A 20,468-nucleotide genomic window follows, 5' to 3' on the forward strand; every position below is an offset into this window, starting at 1 on the left:
GATACCATTGTATTTTGTTGCACTGCAATTATTTTACTGCCACATACCAGGAAGTTCTACTTCCACATTTCATACTGCTGTTCCTAATGCGTAATCAGAGCCACCACATACACCCCCAACATCCATCATGTCCAGTCTCTTAATTCCCTTTTTCACACTTAGGGACATCTGAGCCAGTTATAGATACACCCAAAGCTCTTCTGCATGGGATCTGTTCTTGGCAAAACAGGTGATCCCAAGCCTTTGTATCTAAATTCTTCCTCCTAGAATGAGCTGCAAAGTATACATGCATACATCAATGTAGGATGAGAAAACAAAGCTGATTTTTAATAGATTTTCTGGAGAAGAATAAAAATGCAAATCAGCATTATCCCCCTTCCTTAGTAAATATCCTCATTTTGTCCTTTCCATTTTTTTTTCTTACGTGAATAGTGACATTTATTCTATGCCACAGTTTTCCCTGTCTTTTGCTCTCAACACATTAAATATGAACATTTGAAAGTGGGCTTTTTTGCTGTTCTTTTTTGTTGTTGTTGGCATCGTTTTGGGTTTCTGTCTTTTTTAATAATTTATTCTTTGAGGGTAAGGGAAGGCTCAAAATGTAACTCCAGCAAGTAGCATGCTTTCACTATGTTATCTGTGACGTAAGGTTTATCTAGGAACACACTTGAGACACGATAACAGCTAAATGCATGCAAGATTGACACTGCAATAGATGGAAGCAACATAGGCAGCAACTGTTTTGTTTCTGACCAAGTATGGTAAGCAAGTAATAATGATTAATACCAAACATTTTTGCTAGGCCTGTACAATTGCTTGAAAACTATGATTCAATCTCATCACACCTTGATATAAATTATAGCAACAGGAAGTAACATGTTAAACTCTGGACTTTAAGATAATGTTTCCCCATATAAACTACATCACTATTTTGTCTCAAAATTACTTAAGAATTAGAATTGGGACATTAATTATAGTTTGATGCTTAATATCAGAAGTGTTCATGTCTAAATGTTTCTTAATCCCTTGCATAAAGGTCAGTTATTTTACAATTTATAACAGAGTATGAATAGAAGGCAGTTTATTGTTATGCTGTATACATGAAGGCTGGCAGTGAGACTTTTTTTTCCAATTACTTATAGATTTAATACACTGTTTTTGAATAAAAATGGGGAAAAAAGTGCTCTTTAGCAAAGCCAGACCAAATCAGATTACCAGGAAAACCTGTCAGCTATGAGGCTACAGGATTTCCGCACAATGCACACAGTCCATCAGCAGCATCTGCAATCCTCCCAGGTAACCTGTTCCCGATTCCACACCCTAGAGACTTTCTTTTCATGCTTAAGTCCAGGAGCAACCTGTTTATCCACACAGGCCTCCAAGCATTCTTGCCTGCCTTCTTTTTCTTGGGGTGCACTACTTCTGGGCTTGAAGAAGATGGTCCTTGAATACTGACCAGCATTCAATACTGAATACCGAATCGTTTCACACTGGCCATAACTGTTCCAAAGTACTATGCATTTAATTCTAATGTCATAGTCTCCTAATTAAGCTCAGTGAGCAGCAATATATGATAAAAACATGAGAAAAGATTTTACATTATTTTTTCCAGACATTGGTCTGCAGCTCTGGAACTCATAGTTTGGTTCACATCTGAGTGCAATTACCTAGAGGATTGTTTCAGAATTCCAGTCTACATTAAATATAAACTGTGGCCAATGTGTAAAAATTTATAACTCGTTTTAAAGCATATGAATAAGAATACTGGCCAGTTACCACAGAAAAATTTGAGCAGAGAAAATTAAATACTGAATGCTATAATATGAATGGCATGTGACTGCGTGCAAACACGATTTATCAGAATTTATGGTCCAGACCTTTTCAAAGACCTTAAAGCAACAAGAGACATTTAACAGCAGCAGAATGCAACTACAGCAACAAGCAAAATTACATGTGGTGGGGTACATCACAAATTAAAAATAATACAGCCCCAAAAGACTATAAATACGTGTAAAATCAACAAATATTAAAATTTACCATGTGATTGTTCACCAACTTTTTAAAATTAACTTGAGCAGCTCAGCAAATCCATGGAGGAAAATGGGCTGCAAGTTCACAATTTGTCATTGCATAATGATAGGTAATAACATTGATTTAACTTTCTTTTAAAATGTATGCACTGTATATAATCTACTTTACGTATTATTTATTTTTGTAGTCATCCCTAGTCCTGGATGAGAATCAATACATAAATTGAAGATGTGAAATATTTTTACATAATCTATGTATAAAAATCAATAGAAAACTATATATTTTTTTTCTTGTCTTGTGTTATCGATCTGGACTGGATGGACTAACATTTTAAGACTAATCCAAAATGGCTGATTTTTCAAAAGCTGAACTGATCAATATGACAGATAACAATGACATTTGCTGGCTGTAATGCCTTTAATCTCAAAGTACCTTAAGTTATCTCAGACATTATATGCATATATCAGACTCTAAAATGCAGCCCTTGTTGCATCCAGAAGAATCCAATAGCTAGTAATGACTACTCTGAACAACTGCAGGCACTCGGAAACTGTCCCAACTGCAAATGGAGGAAGACAAAATACAAAAGAAAAAACAACCCGAAGCTGTTGATTTATTAAGGGCAGAGACCTGACTCAAATGGCTAATGCAGTCCTTCAGGCACAAATTATCACACTGTGTAACAGTACACACTACAAAGCTTAGCTAAAAACTAATAGAAGTCTCCTCTACCGCTTGATAAAACCAAACATGGTTACAAGTTCATTCAACAGCATGGCATGACAATAATTTCATGGTGCAGACCATTCCTCTTAGTCTGCTGTTATTTATTTGGAAAGGCTTTCATCAGCTCCTCTTAGTCTGAACCCAGGCAACCATCAGGAGCAACTCACTTCTAAAATTCATGAAGTATTGATGAGAGCACACGTTTACCAAATGACCAGGCACTAAGAGCATTACTCTTCTGTCCTGGTTTTCCTTAGAAATCTTCTCGTGAATTAATTTTCAGGACTTATTTATAAAGGAACCTGTTTCAGATGTCTATCATTCAGTATGCAATTATTCGAGCCTGAGCTTCTTACTCAACCAACTAGGTTCTGATTATCCATAAAGAGAGCAAACAATCAACAGAGCAACAAATAGCCTAAAAGAATGTGACTAATACTCTGGGAGCCTGTTTGGAAATGAGGAGACAGGCTATCAGAAAATGGAACATGGCAAAAACTGGCCAAAGATGAGCTGCTCTGACATAAGAAGATGAGTTGGTCTGACATCAGAAGATGAGTCTTACAGTAGCTTGAAGCTTCCATTGTTCTTCTACTAAAGACTCAAAATGTAATTCCAAACAAGCCTACTGTAGCTTCACAAAGTCCTTACTATTGCACAAAAGAAGGAGTAAGTCTTTTTTTAATTATTATTTCTATCTAAAAAGATCTTAAACTCAGATTCAGGAAAACAGCTCTTTCCAAGAAAAGAAACAAAGCATGCATTATCTTAAACATGTGCTAAATAGTCAGTAAAATCAGCTAGGTGAATCCTGTCTTCATTAAAAAGAAAGCATATATATATTTTTAAAGGCAATACTATCCCTAACATAAGTGCTTTTCCACATCCCCAGCTTGCATGCTTTACCTCTTTACCAGTGGTATCTGAGAGCATACAATCAGACAACATAAATTTCAGACATTTGCACACGAAAACATATTTCTCATGGGTACCTCAGCTTCTTTGTCATAACAAAGTTACATGGGTAAGCTAATTAGCTAATTCCTTTAAGTGCCTTTGTTACATAATACACTTACTTTCTTTCTGAACATCAGCCAATGCTGCATGAAGTTCCTCCTTTAAGACGGTTGCTTCCTTGGCAATTTTTTCCCCTTTGTCCAATAGATTCCAAGTGGCTTCTTCCACAGAAGCTAACAAGACACGAGCTCTTTTTGAACGTCCCTTTTTCTTACCAGAAGGATTCTGTGGACATTTCACTAATGTTGTAACCTACATTTAAAAAATAAAAGAGAGAACAGCAGTGTAACAAATCAAGAATATGGCTGGTTTCTTCTCACTGCTGACAGGCGACAGGACAAGGCAGGACGGGAAATGGCCTCAAGTTGTGCCAAGTTTAACTTGGATATCAGGAAAAACTTCTTTACAGAAAAGGTTGTAAAGCACTGGAATAGGCTTCCCAGGTGGTTGAGTCACCATCCTGGGATGTGTTTAAAATCCCTTTGGATGTGGTACTCATGGACGTGATTTAGCAGAGGTTTGTTACAGTTAGGGTAGCATTGAGTTGGACTCGGTGATCTTTAAGGTTTTTTTCAACATGAGTGATGCTATGATTCTAATTTATGCTGCTTTCAAATTAACAAAATAAAATCATAGTTCAGAATAAACCATAGAATTTCCCCTGCTTTAAAGAGAGACAGGCAAGTTCAGTGCACACAGTGAGAATGTGCAAAATTATTAAATTTGACAGACTTAATCTGATATTTCTAATTTTTATGTTCTCTCTGTAAGATCAAAGAAAACTCAATGGAAATTTCACTCTCACATTAATCCTGATATAAACTGCTAACATTGCTTATTATAAAAAAAATCTCATCATGATATAAAAATTACTAATGCTATTTAAGGAGGCTTCAGCCAAGCAGGCAGCAGTTCTGCATCTTCCCACACTTCCCTCTTAAATCTCTCAGGTCATCTCAGAAGCAAATATCTGAATTGAGTATAAATACATTTCAAAATACTTTCTCATCTTATACTCAAAGACTGCAGTGGCCAGAACTTAATGCATCAGAATTCCAAGGATCTTTCAGCATAAAAGTTGCACACAGTTTTAAACAGAATGTAGATTACTGCAGCCTTGTCTAAATTAGAATTTTTAACAATGCATTTCAACATTAATAAAGAAGTTATTTTTATTTAGCATCCCACTCCACATTCCTCATCATTTGAGCACAGCCTCTGCATTCCAACAAAATCTTTGCAACAGACTGTTCTCTGAGACATTGTTTGAGTTGTCAGCAACACATGAACACTCCTAAAATATTTTTAAAGTAAAGTGTTACACAAATATCTCAAGACATAATTTTTTTCCCAGTAAGTTCACTAATCCTCCTTCTACTTCCATTCAGTGCCAAAATGTAGACAGTGTAGAATTAAGCACAGACCTACTTATGGGACTCAATGAACTCATTTTCTAAGTATGAATTGCTTCATTTTATTAAATAGCATTCCAAACATGTTAAATCAGCCTATTTATTTGTGCAGTAAGAAAACTGACAACAACACTGCGCAAGGAAAGTTAGAGCTGCGTATGAATTTCTTAGACCACCAGGCAGGTTTAGCTCATGGCTGCAGTGCAGAGATTGGTTTGAGCAGATCTGTGAAATAGTGCTCTCTTCACAGGTCTAGGAGGAGAAGATCCAGTGTTCATGAATTCATGCACTTTCATGCTTTCATGAATCTGTACCTTTGAAGTAAATAAGAAACATCCTCTGGAAAGCATTTCTGTAAGCCTATACATCATTTAAAGAAAATAAGTCTTGACCCTTATGTCATTTATGTGGAATTTGGGGTCAGAAAACTAAGACCAGCCACTTAACACCAACAGCCATGGGATGTCATAAGGATATGACAATATAGATAGCTCAGAATCAGATTGTTAAAAAGGATTTTGGTATTCTGATAAGCCAGGAAGGAAAGTAAAAATATTTATGCACCAGCCAGCTATCTAGAGAACATATTAGGAATTTAAACATCTTCTAAAAAAAAAAAAAAAAAAAAAAAATCCTACAATATTATCTCTAGAGCATTTAATGAAGCGTCAGTAATATTTTAAGAAATATCTGAAGAGATTATAAACTGATATAAGGAAGTCAGAACACAACTTTAAAAATAAAGCTGTCACAAAAAAAATATTAAGAAGCCTTATAGATATCTTAGCTATTTGTTTTTCCGAGTTTTAATGTAAGTTCATTTTAATGTAAAATATCCGTATTGCTTACTCATACATATTTGAGGAAGAAGAAAGGAAACAAATGTAAAAATAAGAAAAATAATCTTTACTGCAGGTGAAAACTCATAATTCTAAGACATTTCATTGTCAGCATTACTGCCAGGAAATTCCAAAAGTATAATTTCTATAGAAAAGGGACCAACGTCACTTAACAGAGTCAGCTTTTGATCTTAAAAACAAGTCAAAATTTGATAAGTACCTCTCGGCTTAAGTAAGTTAATGGATGCAGAAGAACTGCTTCATTTTCCAACACAAAATCCCAGTGAGGAATACAAAACCTTAATGATGATCCTACACAAAGAACTGAATTAAGCAGAAATAAATAGTATGCTTTTTTGATCCACTGTCAATACAGTTGCAAAATAGTGACAGAATACCCAGTTAAAATGACAGCATTATCAGGCTCAGAATAATTAAAAAAAAAAAAAAAAAAGAGAGAGAGAGAGACAGAGAAACACACCCCATTAATCTAGCTCATGCCTAATTGCATTTCAGTTACTTTTATGTTGCCACACATGGTTATTGCCGTATTGGACACAGCTACTCCCCAGCATTCAGTGGAAATCAACACCATATTTTACAATACTTAAGATGTTTAGGAGGAGAATTACTATAAAGCCAAAGTTTTGAAAGTGAGATTTTCAAGATTATATGCCATTACAGTGGCAAATCTGTTGTTGTCAGTTATTACCATTATTTATTAGGCTTGTAGAATTGCTTTGTTTTTTGTTTTTGTCATGATTTACAAATACTGAATTCCTAGAGCACTGTGCAGTAATTCTTCTAATGCTATATTCAGAACCAGACAAATCTTCAAAAGACAATCTATTAACACTGCAGTAGTTAAAGAAAATGGTATTTTCATATCTTGAGTATGAAAATTTTATTAAAAAAAAAATTAAAAGCATCAATCACAAAACAGTTTATAACTGCTGAAAAAGCATTTAGTTAAGTAACTGCAACCCTTAGACATGTGAAGAAACAATATATGAACTCAGCAATCTAATGACAATGACAGAAGTACCTCCGCACTCTTTCAAATGCTAACCACCCCTTGTCTGAGTCAGATGTTTGGGAATAACAAAGTGTTGCCCATAAAAATAAATACTGCTTAATCAGTTGCACTATGCATAAAGTAAATTCACCATATAGAACTAAAAACAGCAGTGAATCATTTCCATGTGAGCAAAGTTTTGTCAGTGTGAGCAACATGAGAATAAATAAAAGCCTTTCTACTTTCTCATTTTCCATAGGTAATATAATACAAGAAATCCTAAAACACATGCATTCGTAAGTATTCTGTAAAACTCAACTCTCTCTCACAGCCATAAAATTTCCATAGCCTGTACGCGTGCAAAGAATATAAATGTATGGAAGAAATAATGCCTGGTAAGGAAAAGCTCTTTGAAATATTGAGAAGTATACATGCACACACATATATTAACTGTGCGCATATGTACAAATAAAGAGACAGAACTTCAGACACAGTCTCCAAATATGTGGCTAATCTGCATCTAACAGGGCTTGCATAGATCACAGAATAAAAGCAGTTAGAAGTGTTTCCTTTGTGAATTAATGAAGTGATATTAATCTCATCCAGTCACATCTTTCTTAAATGTTAATTAATGTAAATTCAAAAGGGCAATGTCTAGCACTACTTTCCCCTTGTTGGGGCTGAGGTAGAGTTAAGTTTCTTCACAGAGGCTTGTACAATGTTGTGCTTTGGATTTTCTGTGAAACTAACACATTGACTGTTCTAGTTGTTGCAGAGCAGTGCATACACAGAGCCAAGGACTTTTCTACTTCTCATGCTGCCCTGCCAGAGACAAGGTCAGAGCGCACAAGAAGCTGAGTGGGGACACAGTCAGGACAACTGACCCCAGCTGGCCAAAAGTATGTCCCATACCATGTGGTGTCACACCTAACAATAAAACCTGGAGGAAAGGAGGAGGAAGTGGAAGACAGAGTGTAGGCATTTGTCTTCCAAAGAAAATATTACATTGTTATTTGTCCCTTCTTTTTTAAAAGTGTCTGAAAATCTGCCTGCTGATGGGAATGAACGAACAAATCCTTGTTTTGCTTCGCTTGCACACACAGTTTTTAGATCATGTAGCAAACAGTCTTTATCTCAATCCATGATTTCTCTTACTTTTATCTCTAGGATTCTGTCCCTCATCCCACTTGGGAAGAGTGGGTGAGCAGCTGTGTGGTGTTGAGCTGCCTGCAGGGTTAAACAACAACACTACAGAAGCAAATTTATATCTAGTCTTAAATGTTATTCTTAGTATAATTAGCAAAAAGATTCAGCAAGCTTTGGTCTCTGAGAATGAGATAAAGAAGGGGATACTTTTCTATTACATTAACTATTTTATGAGTAAACATTGCACTAGCATGCCAATAGAAATCAGCTACACAAATGAAAAAAACAGATGACCAAATGATTGCCTCACACGACTTGTTCCACGACAGAAAGCATCTCTGATAAGAGCCCAGAATTACAGAAAGACTGTCTAACCATGTTCCCAACCTTCAACAGAGCAGCTCTCAGCAGAATGGTAGCAACTTTGACAATATTCACTTTTAATGTGTCAGATGTATCTACCAGAAAACCTTGATCATAGATTCTATGATAGGGAACTGTACCTAAAAGCCTTTCTTTCAAACATACTTTTCCCAAAACACCTGGAATAAAATAAAAGCCATGAACAAAGACAATCCCTTCTAGTGTTTGTTTGCATGGGGGCAGAGGGTTGAGAAGGATTAAAGAAAAATTTTCCCATTACTCTGATGACACAGGGCAACAAGCAGTATGTCACCATGAGAGTACAGTACAGGAGTATAATTCTATTCACACTAACACAGTTATGCCACCTTCCACATGCGAGTTCCTCTCTCTGCAGAGCCCTGCACAGCAATATTTTAACACACCGCCTTAGGACAGGTCACTTCTTGGGATGCCAAGAGAGAGATGCAGTAATACTGGCAGTCCTGCAATCCCCTAGATATCATTATTTAAGGATATTGCTTCATTTGAAGGGAGAAGCTACCAAGTTAGACGGCTGTATGCAAAACAATGAGTTTTGCTATTTTCAGTCTCAAAGCGATCACCACTGTCAACTGCAAATTGCAGCAAAGAGAGAGGGAATCTAGCAATGTCACTTCCAAAATGACTTCTGCACAGGCTGCCTGTTGTTTTTTAAGTTTCCTTTCATACTAATGACATTAACCAAATACTGTCCTAAGTCTTAATGTAACTGGCCAGTACAGACTTCAGAGAATCACAAATACACATAAATGCTCCTATAGTCCTTAAAGGCTACTCAGTACATTAGAACATACATCTCAAAATGAAGTTAAATTATGTTCAAAGCAGCAGCTAAGTGAATCAGGATAGAGCAGTCCTATTATCTATAACTGCTAAGATTGTCTTTCTAACTGTAGATCAGTTTCTATTTATTGCCTGTCCAACATCTTAATCATCCTTCAATTAATATTCATTTTCAAACTCTGCTTTTGCTTTTTCAATTTTTTTTTTGTGCTTCCTCAGCCTTCTAAAATGCAAGTTTGTCTTTCAGAGTTCTGTTACAAAACAGCTCTATTATATAACAAAGGGGGTTGAGTATAAAAAAGTCAAAATCATATTCTCTTTGAGCTGAAGAAGCCTCCATTTTTAACAGCTTTTTAATCAATATTTCAGATTTTTTTAAAACGTATTGGATAGCTTGTTTTATTGGGTTTCTTTGATCCAGTAAGACTCAGGCCAAAATTTACATTTCACCTCTTTTAAAAATGCCCACTGCTGTAGCATAAGCTGACCTACAGAATGCAGACTAAACCCATCCCAGCCTACCACTCTGAAACTGATTTTATACAATGGCGGATTTTGGCAACTTCCCACAAAGCACTGAGCTGTTACTGAAGTTTTATATGTCATCAATCATACCATGCAGAAACAAATACATAATAAAGGGAAGGTAAAAGAAGTGACGAGTAGCTTAGTTAATAAAAGCTTAAATCAAGATAATAATAAAAAGATCTCTTTCAGAAAAAGAGAATTTTCTAGAAGGAACAAATAGATAAAGACAGAAAAGATCAAAATTAATCAACATTAAATAATATTTCCAAAATGATCACCCAATAAAATAAATAAATAAATTAAATTCTGGATGGATGAAATCAGCAAAGACAAATTTTCCAAGGGGGGAAATATAGCTTCATTATAACTTTATTAAAGATAAACTTATGTCACCTAAATAGATTTTAAAGCCATTTTTTCAAAGAATATCTGTTATAACACATTATCAGTACATGTTTTCTTAGGTTTTAGACCATATAGGGGACTTCTAACAGCAATGACTAATCTGACATGAAAATGCAAATATATGTAAGCATCATCACACCAAACCTATCTGGCATTCTCTAGTCCTCATCTTTCATTGCTGTGTTCATTTTCTCTCCACTCATATCATGCACTGCCTTTTTAGATATAATCTGACAGCTCCTTTGTATCTGGTCACAACTCCTTGGCAAGCCCAGATAACAAGTCTGCAGAGGACTGGCTCCCAGAACAAAGAATGAAAAACACAAACAGAGCGCTGTGTTAAAAGGAGTGCATTCCTGGAGAAACAAAATTTACCATAAGCCAAAGCTGACACAGTCAAAAGATGCCAATTAATGACCCATGGGAGGGAAAAATATATATTTTTTCTTTAGTATCTATTCAAGTACAACAATAGCAGTTGTGGTTTTAATTAAAATTGTAGTTTTATTTATTTTAATAGAGAAATTGCAGTTATAATAAAATGGAAATAATAGAAAACTATATAACTTTTTTGTATGTTTAAATGTTTGTTGTTTCATTTTGGTTTTGCTTTTAAAATAAGCTGTAAATTCCCAATTGTTGCATGTCTATAAACAAAATAATGGCCAGAATACTGGATTTTCAGCCTGGTTATGTTCTGTTTACCTAACCATTTTCCCAGTTACATTTTTGTTTGCTGTTTATTAACATATACTACTTAACAAAAAGTTATTCTCTTGTAACATGCATTACTCAGTGAATTTGAAAAGATATTAACCAAATCACAGAAGCTAATTCAAAGCCATTATATCTACCATTTTTCAGATTGTAAAGTTGGCCAAAGTATTCTCTGCATATTAGCAAATGTCTAAAATTTCTGAACGTGAAGTTGGAGCTCATTTTACCTACACAAACTGCAGCCAGAGCAATGACTGCCATCTAAACATATCCCCAGGCAACAGGACAAAGAATAGTTAAGAAGCAGTGTACAGCAGCAACAGGAAATGCAGCATCTTGACAAGGCTGAAGGACACTCATAGACAGACAACCTTGTGATACATGCAGTTGACTAAATAAAAACAGGTATTTGCACATTACTAAATAAAATGAAGGGAGTATTCAAAGAGATTGAGATTTAAAATAGAAGATGCACTTTGTCTTCTTTTTCACATAATCTATTTCTGTAGAGGTCCTTTAACACACTTAGTTACCCACAGTATTTGCAGAATCATGTCAAGCCTTCTGCAAGTAGGCCATTGCACTGGATAAAAAAATAAAAGATTTCTAATCCATAAAAGATATACACACAGTCTGTTAAAAATTCTCTGTTTAAGCACAGCATATCGAACTGGTGAATACTTCAAATAAAACTCAAGAATGCAGAACTGCTTCTAAAATGAAAGTTTCATCAATAAACCTGCAAATCACCCAGTTCAAATTTTCTTCAGTTGGAAGGAAAAGTGCTAAGATATGTTTATGCAGTACACAGCAATTATGCAGCCCTTAGGGAATCTCTTCTAAAATAAAACAGAATAGTTTTGGGGTTTTTTTTCCCCCCCAGAATTCACATAAAGAAACTCACCTACAGATTTCAAGGCTCCATCCACTATTTACAATATGAAACTTTTCATGATTTGAACTCAATCTGTTAGCCCATGGATAACACTGTGCAAAAGACTAGCTAAAACATGCAACAGTTACTATCCCATACAATGTTGTTTGCAAAGGAAGTGACTTCATAAATTACTAAAGCTGGAAGATGTTCTCTGCACAATTCCCAGGCCAGTTTCAGAAGAGTCGTGGGTTTCACAATAGTGTCCTTAGCCTAAGCTCTTCAACCTCATTCATTTCTCTATATGTCTATCTAACTTCTTTTCTGCAATGTTAAAATACCTGAATTATAAGTGGTTCCAGTAATTTCTCTACTGTGAAAGTCTGGATCTGCAGGTCCTGAGGATCAATTTTCAGTTTAATGTTTGGTACTTTGGTTGACATTTCGCCTAGGAACAAAGCAGAAAGATAAAAAAAATAGTTTAGTATGCAATTAATAGCCATGAGAGCCCACTACCATCTGTTGGAGTCCAGAAACTGCTTCCTGGAGTACAGGCTTGGTTCCACAAAAGAATTAGGATTTTAAGAAATAAGATTTATTTTTATGATTCCTTGCTTCTAAATTGTGAAAATATATACAGATACTCACATATACTGTGAAATAATAGATTTAAGATACACGTAAATACCTTCTCTTCAATATTTCTAATTTGACTATGTATTTTAAAAATGCAAAAGGATAATTATAATAGAAATCCTTTAAATATAAGTTCTGTAGTAGTCAATAAAATTGAGCTTTTAAAAAAATATGTATTTCATTCTTAGATCTACTGAAAAATTGCATTACTGAATACACCACAGAAGAAAAACACAGGTGTTATGTGTAGAAGACCTGTATCTTACTCATGCGTTAAAGCACAGTGGTCATAATAAACAGTTTGAGAACAAAAACGTATATATAGAAGCTCCTAAAAGTCCCAATAATTGACAGTATGAGAAAATGAAACATTTAGTTGTTTTATACCCTGCAGTAGCAAATGCTTTCTAAGTGTCAAGACAGATTAAGTCAAGAAAACCTATAAATGAAGTCAGTAAGATGGAATTAAAGCTAAGGGAGATCTTTAAAGTGACTAAGTCATTCATTAGGAGCTTGATCCAAAGTTCACTGATGTTAATTTAAGGGTTTTCCCTGAGTTAACTGGGCCCTGGTTCAGGCTGCAGTGAAATGAGTGTGAACCAGCAGAGAATTACAACTGTGATCCAGAAGGAAAGCAACTAATTATTGCACCAAAATAAAAGACACTTTAAATTTTCCAGTAGCTCAGCTTCCCATAAAACGTAACTCAGCAAAGCCTTTTTGTCCAATAAAGACTTCAAACATAAAAGTAACGGATACCTGTCTGCTTTTGAGCAGGACTTATTACGACCACTGATGTTGTTTAATAAAGTAATAAGGTAGCTCGATTGTGCAGGCTGAAGGAATGTATTGTAACATTCTGGTGAACCTAGCATTGATTTAATACTGGGTAGTAGGTTTAAGCTTTCTATACCAAGTTGTTGTTTGTCTTATAATAGATATCCACATTTCAATTGCAGGCAATGATAGTAAGAATGATAATTAAAGAATTAAGGTTAGAAGCAATTTAAGTTTTTGCCAATCTTAGTAAAGGTGATACAAGTGCTAAATTTATTGCTTCATTATAAACTACACTAGCTGCAGCCCTGGGTTTCCACAGATTCAGTTGCATATAATCAGGTGAGAGTGTATGGAAAGAAATTATTCTTTAGTTTTAATTATATTTACAAGTCAACAGATAAGAGAACAATCCTGATATAAAATTGATGACAGTTTTCCTTCAAGATAACATTTTTATTTTTAAAGGCAACTTTTGAAATGTCAGTGCAAATCATTTCACTATGTTTTACACATCTATTTTTTAGAGGTAAGAAATTTTGTCTGTAACAAAAGTCAAGGAAATAAAATTTGGGACACCAAAATTAGTTGTGTCAGTGGCTCTCTTTCTGTTCAGTGAATCATCAAGAAGACTGCTCCCACCTTCCTAACAGACTTCAGTGTAACTTATCCCTCTCTTTGAAGGGAAGTGACTTCCTTTCTCATTATTCAGCACTTCAAAAATCCAGATGTCTCTTAGTCAAAGGAACTGCAGCTTTTCTGCTAGCTCAAACTGCTTTTTCTCTTTCCTTAAGATAAAGTTCTATCAACAGAAGCGCAGAATCATAAGGGCTGGAAGAGAACTCTGGAGGTCATATAGTCAAATTCCCAAGCAAACTTTCAAATCTCATCTGCTACTCCCACCACCTCACTGTAGCCATTAAGAAGCAATTTGAGAAGGACAACTCAGTATCTTTTGCTCTTTCTTTTCCTTTTGTTGTAAAATACTTATTTACTCAAAGAGGCAGGAGCAAAACAGGGATGGTGGCTAGGGCAAAGCAAAATATTTTTGTTTTCAAACTTCGTTCAAGAAGTGTTTTTAGTATTTCAGTCCAAGGAAAACCACAAGAGACAGAAGACATCAGAAGTCAACAAATTCAAAATATCTACAATGCTGAACATAATAAATATCTGAATGACTCAGAGCAACAGTCCATCAAGCTCAGTATATTTGTCACGGTCAGGCTATTTAGTAAAGACATGTAAGCCTGGCCGTTTCTTATGATTCATCTTTCCCATGCACCTCTAGTACCCAAAACTGACGTTAGAGGATCCCTAACTAGAACCCATTTTAGGATACGCTGACCATCAATCTGTCAAGACTCTTTTTGAATTTTTATTGAAAATAAAAGTAAATATACATACATAATTGACAAAAAGGCAATACTTAGTAGCTCAATAAATCAAGAAATTTATTATTCTCTCTCTGACAGAGAGAGTCCCTATGATCTTTTCATCAGTGAGTTTAGTAACAGGACAAGAAGTAATGGCTTCAAGCTGAAAGAGGGTAGATTAAGATGAGAAAAGAGGAAGAAGTTCTTTACTCAGAGGGCAGAGCAGTGCTAGAATTTCTTGCCAAAAGAGATTGTGGATGCACCGTACGTGGGAATGTTCCAGGTCAGGTTGGATTGTGGCCTAGGCAATCTGATCTACTGGGTGGCAACCCTGTCCATGGCAGGAGACTGAAACTACACGAGCTTTAAGGTCCAATCTAAACCTTTATCTGATTCTATGATTAAAGGAAGAACTGGAAGGAAGTAATTATATCACCAAGAAGCACTTCACTACAGAAAAGCAACAGGAATCAATCCTTTCCCATCAGACTGGTAAGCATTTTGGAATTGAAAACCTAGTAGAGACAGAGGCAATATTATATCCTTTGTTGTTTTTTTTTACCAGTCCTAGCTCTCTATTGTGACTATTAGTCAACAAACAATTGCTTTGCACTCCACAGTTCAGTATGTCCTTTTTTCAGAATCTCCTCATAAAGTAGAAGATGACCACACAGAACTGACCTGGGAAGAGAGGGATGCAATTAAAGAGGCTGTTTTGTTGTTGATGACAAAACAACATAAAGATTTTTATTAAATATGAAAGCATCACTCATCTAGCTGGCAAAACTACAACATGGTATGCATGCACTCCGAAATCAATACTGGAACTGTTGTACAAAAGGATGGTTTCAATTACCTGTATTCAGAAAAATACTTCTGAAATGCTGACATATCTAGAACTAGCCACTTTCCCCTCAAACCTCCATAAGTAAGTTCCAAAGAGTGAAACTGGATCACACAGCTGAACGCTATCTCTGAAAAACATTCTGAGAAGGAAAGTCGCCATTAAGAATCAGGCACAACTGCTTATTTCCATGGGAGAAATAAGTTTCTAGCATCATTAGAAACATTTCAACACTTAGCCTTGTGTTTCAGTAACAGAACACAAACCAGTAGCTGGAAACCCTATCTGGCAAGAAAACTGCTGCACAAAAAGGCATTAAACTGAACTAATTGATCTAAGAAGCATCCAGTTTTAATCCATGCTATTTATTTCAAATCCACTGAAACATTTCAATGAAGCTGCAGCCATATGGAAGTTTTACTGCTTATTCAAATCAGGCCTGTGATTCATTTCTAGGCTCATCCAGTCACAGAACCACATTTGGTCTGACAGCTGAATGACTTGAAATTATCACTGACATAAGGACACAATTTGGCTCATGACTAAAACATTCCTTGAATGTCATTATTATCACAGCCACAATCCTGACTTCTTATAAGGAGAGCATAATTCAGGGAAGAAATAGTGGGTAAGTAATCCTAACAGTATCTGTTTATACTTTCCTTCTGCTAGGACTGGATTCACTGTTTCAAAGCTCACATTTGGTTCCTTTGAGTTGTACTTCCAACGAGATTTTTGAAAATGAGCAATGACTTTCTAAGACTACAAAACTTTGCAGGGAATAAAACATAGGTTACACAAATGCCATTCTCATTTCTGTAATACTTTTGTGCTGTGACTCCTTCAATTAATTGTAGCATACATCCAGCTTCATAAATCTGCAGTTAACTGTTCTACACATACCCAAACATTGCAATGATTAGATGACTTTTGTCATTAATCATAATATCTCAATGGTATTCAGTCTTGGAAAAGGGTATCTTGTGTGTGAAGCATTAAAAATAATTCAGAATTTTCAAAACAAAGTGGTTCTAAAAGATAAAAGTTTTATGCCGTTTCCGACTCTAGACAATATCTAGAATTTCAGAACTATAAAACTGCAAAATTAGTAAAATATTGTAATCAATTTGTCATAGCAGAGAGTGAATGCAATAAAGCAAGAAGTAATGCATACTCTACCTGCTGTTTAGCAGAAGAACCAACAAAAGTGAAACGGAGTCATTCAGAGGGCTTCATAAACCCACAATTTAAGACATCACAAAACTGCAAAGTTGCCTGGTTTCTTTACATTGTGCATGCAACATCCTAGGTGATCTGAACTATGCAACTGGAGTTTCTTCTTACAGCTTAGACCAAAGACATCTAGACTGTACTCATTCAAGCAAGCTTTCTTTATACCTTTTATCAATAGTGATTATTACTCTAAATATTCATTGGTTCTTCATGCATGAAAACTAAAAACAGAAGTGAAACCAAGTTCGCAACTATATAATTATTTGAAAAAATACTGAATGTATAGTGATTTAAGTTTCTACCTCTCAATAATAATGGACTTAGTACAAAATGCAGTCTCAGAAGTCTAACACCTATCAGCTGCATCATTTTATTTTTAACAAGGAAAATTCAGAGAAATTTATCTATCTGTAAAGTTCATCACACTACAGCTTGTTTATAGGTAGAGCTACATGAGAGACTTCCAGCAACTCTCCTGCTAACACAGCAAATGCTATCAGTAACCTGGAACATAGGTTTTCACCAACATTTAGACTTCCACACACATGCTTGATTCAAAGACAGCAAAAATTATTGGGAGAGCCTCTATAATCTATTGAAGTGAGCTTTCTTTTAGTTCCAACTATTTCATTTGAAAGTCACAAAATATCTGTCATTCAGGTCTCTGTTTTTCTCATCTTCAAAACTAAACTGTTTTGGCAATTAACAAATTTTTCAAGTGCCTCTTCCATAATAATCCAGTAGTACAAGCATTTCTGGTTGTCTCTGCAGCACTGGCACAGAGGGTGTGTGGCACGTCTTTGCCCACCTGTCAGCATGTTGATATAGCCCATGAACTTCATGCATAGAACTGAGAAACATCACCCTGCTGTGTTTACCCCCAAACAAAAAAGTCCACTTAATTCAACAACTCTCCTCTAGATTCACTTGGATTATATCCAACCACATCATACCATAACCTTGACAAAACATTTTTTCTTACTATCCATACTTCATTGTTCATACATCACTTCTCTACGTTGCTCCAAGGAGCCTGCTCTCTACTCACATAGACTCAAAGGTTTTAATGATACCGCTGGTTCACAATTCTTATGTTCGACATAATTTTCAGACACTTCCCAGCACAGGAGTATTTTTTTAAATAAATCACAACAAATGCAAACAGATTACATTGATTCTGCTGTGAATTCCTTCTGGACCTGACGATGAAAGATGAAATGGAGTAGGTAAGAATGGGCTGAAAACAACACTTCACACTTCTATTGAGATTTGAAAAACTCACAAGATGATTGTCAGCTTATTTTTTCTTCACATTCAGCCACGCTTTAAATTTGTAGAGGCTTCCACTTGATTCATTGATAGAAGGGTGTTACTAGCCGTTTCACTCAAAATTCAAACATGAGACCTTTGCTGCTTGCAGAGAGCTCCCCCCTTTCTCTCAACACACCTTCTTCTACTACGTATCACCTACAAAGATTAGATCTTTTCTAAAATTTGGCAAATTGGTTGTAATTATAATCACTTTCCACTAAACAATCTCAAATTTATACAGCGTTGCAAATCCAGTTCCATTTCTTAACATCAGAAAAACCTCCATGTACAGAGAATTTACCTTCTCTGTGTTTGTAGATTTCTAAACCTTAACATATGGTCTAATGCAGATATCGTTATTCTTTGCTCAGCCCTGGCACAGGTTTCTGAAATCTACAATATTTTATTGCCTTGGGGCAAGCCAATAAATTATCATTAACTGAAAATCAATTGCAAATTTTGCTTTATTGTTTCTGAAAATTTTAGTTATATTCTAAGCTATAAATGACCTATTTAAAGACTTTGCTACTGACTCTAGTTATTTGGGGGGGTTTTGTTTGTTTTCTCCTAATAATACTAATATATATATTTATAATTCTAATGTTCTTTTTAAGCAGACAAAATGGGAAAATATACTTGCAAACAAATGCAGTGAGAAGTGCAAAACTTTACATTATTTTGACACTGTTACCACTTCTTTAACTTAACAGACTCTTGTCACTATTATCTACCATATTAGTACAAAAGCTTTTTGGGTTGATTTCTGTTTGTTTGTTTTTAATAGAGACAAGTATAGAGGGTAGCAAAGAAAAATGCTGGTAGTAGAAATTATTCTGAGCCTTTTTGTGACATTTCCACTTCTTAATTAAGTAGATAAATTTTAGTGCCTCCTTCAAGATATGAAAAAAAAAAACATTTTTGGGGGGTTTTTAGATTATTTTTGTTTGTTTGCTGCTGTTGTTATTTCACTCTCTACATACAGTACAGATCTTGACTGCAAGATGTTTTGTTAAAAGGCTGCTTTAACCACACACTTGGTTATATTAACCTTTTCAGTAGGCAATTTCAGCATTGTAGACCAGGAACTCTTACAACACTTAGGATGTTAAGCATGTGTCACCAGATACAGTTCTGCTGTTTCCAAACATCCAGTAAAGCAACCACTTGCACTCTTCTACAAGTGCTGCAAACTTAAAATAAGAACTTGTCCTGTCAGCAGATGTGCCCAAGCTGAAAATACTGATTCCTGTGGACTAAGAAAAACATACCCTTACAAAATAGTTAGTTTCTATCAATTTGCAGTACAGTCGAACACAGTACCTGCATTTTCTTAGATCAGTGTGAAAGTAAGCCATATGCAGACACAGACCAACCAGTTAGAGTTAGAAAACAGAGTCACAGATATTCTGCAGAAATTAGAGAAGTTTAGAATCCATTTCCTGCTAAGTCAGTAGAAAGCTAACAGCACATCACTCACCTATGCTAGAATACAAACGGTCCATATTCAGAACTAAAGCAACTGCCTATGTAATATCCTTGTGTTAGGGAGCTTCAGTGCAACTGTTTTGGCTCACTATTTGGCTTCTGAGGCATCTGCAAGGGACTGCCTGACAAGCTGTCCAGTGTATTTCAGGATGACTGACAGGACATAGTGGCTGCTGGAATGGTGGCAGGGGGATGGGTATCCTTAAAGCTATATACAAGTGCACAACTACACAGATACATAGATACATTTAAAAAAAAAAAAAAAAAAAAAAAAAGATTAAAAGCCTTGAAATATGAAATATGCCATTACTCATATTTCTGGTGCTTATTTCTTGCAAATAAATAATTTCGTCTTCTTTCAGCAAGGCTATTGTTTTCCCATACATTCTGGTCATATGCCAGATTCCGTCTCAAGGCAGTGACTCAGACCAGCTTCTGAACTGGACAGCAAAAGGATTCATAAGGCTCTAACCCAATCATTTGGCACCAAATTTGTTTTCTTTCTGTTGCATGTTGTTCCTCACTGGCATCTAGTGTATTATCCTATCAATGTCATTAAATGCAAAGGCCCGTTGCCTTCTAAAAAATAAAGGGGAAAAAAAAGGAAGACAAGAAAATGTATTAAAACAAAGCAGGATGGATGACTATTTGTAAAAAAGATACACGTGCAAGACACCTGAGATTTCTAAGACATGATGCATTGCTGAGAGTGTGTACTAGAATGCTTTATTATATAATAAATAACAACTTAAGATCAAATAATTATTTAACAGCTCTATCAGCTGGCATCGGCACTATTTCAGGAATTTGTTAGCTTTTTTTTGCTGGTGATTCAGTACAGTGAGAGTAAATCAAATTTTATGAAAGCAACAAAAACAGTGACTGTATTTTTCCTAAATCCTTTAGATGGT

The 20,468-nt window shown here is 35.4% G+C and overlaps 1 protein-coding gene across 1 annotated transcript in view; it reads right to left on the reverse strand.

The window, feature by feature from the left end:
* Positions 1-19,574, reverse strand: part of CTNNA3 (catenin alpha 3) — a gene marked incomplete at both ends in the record, with an annotated part of 396,193 nt that extends 376,619 nt beyond the window's left edge. The window contains 3 exons of the mRNA XM_079535369.1: positions 3,834-4,026; positions 12,240-12,346; positions 19,550-19,574. Of these exons, the coding sequence (XP_079391495.1) occupies positions 3,834-4,026; positions 12,240-12,346; positions 19,550-19,574 (325 nt within the window). The remainder of the gene's footprint in view (positions 1-3,833; positions 4,027-12,239; positions 12,347-19,549) is intronic.
* Between the last annotated feature and the right edge of the window lie 894 nt (positions 19,575-20,468).

This window comes from Tetrao urogallus (genome assembly GCF_951394365.1).
Source record: "Tetrao urogallus genome assembly, chromosome: 5".
Classification (NCBI taxonomy): domain Eukaryota; kingdom Metazoa; phylum Chordata; class Aves; order Galliformes; family Phasianidae; genus Tetrao; species Tetrao urogallus.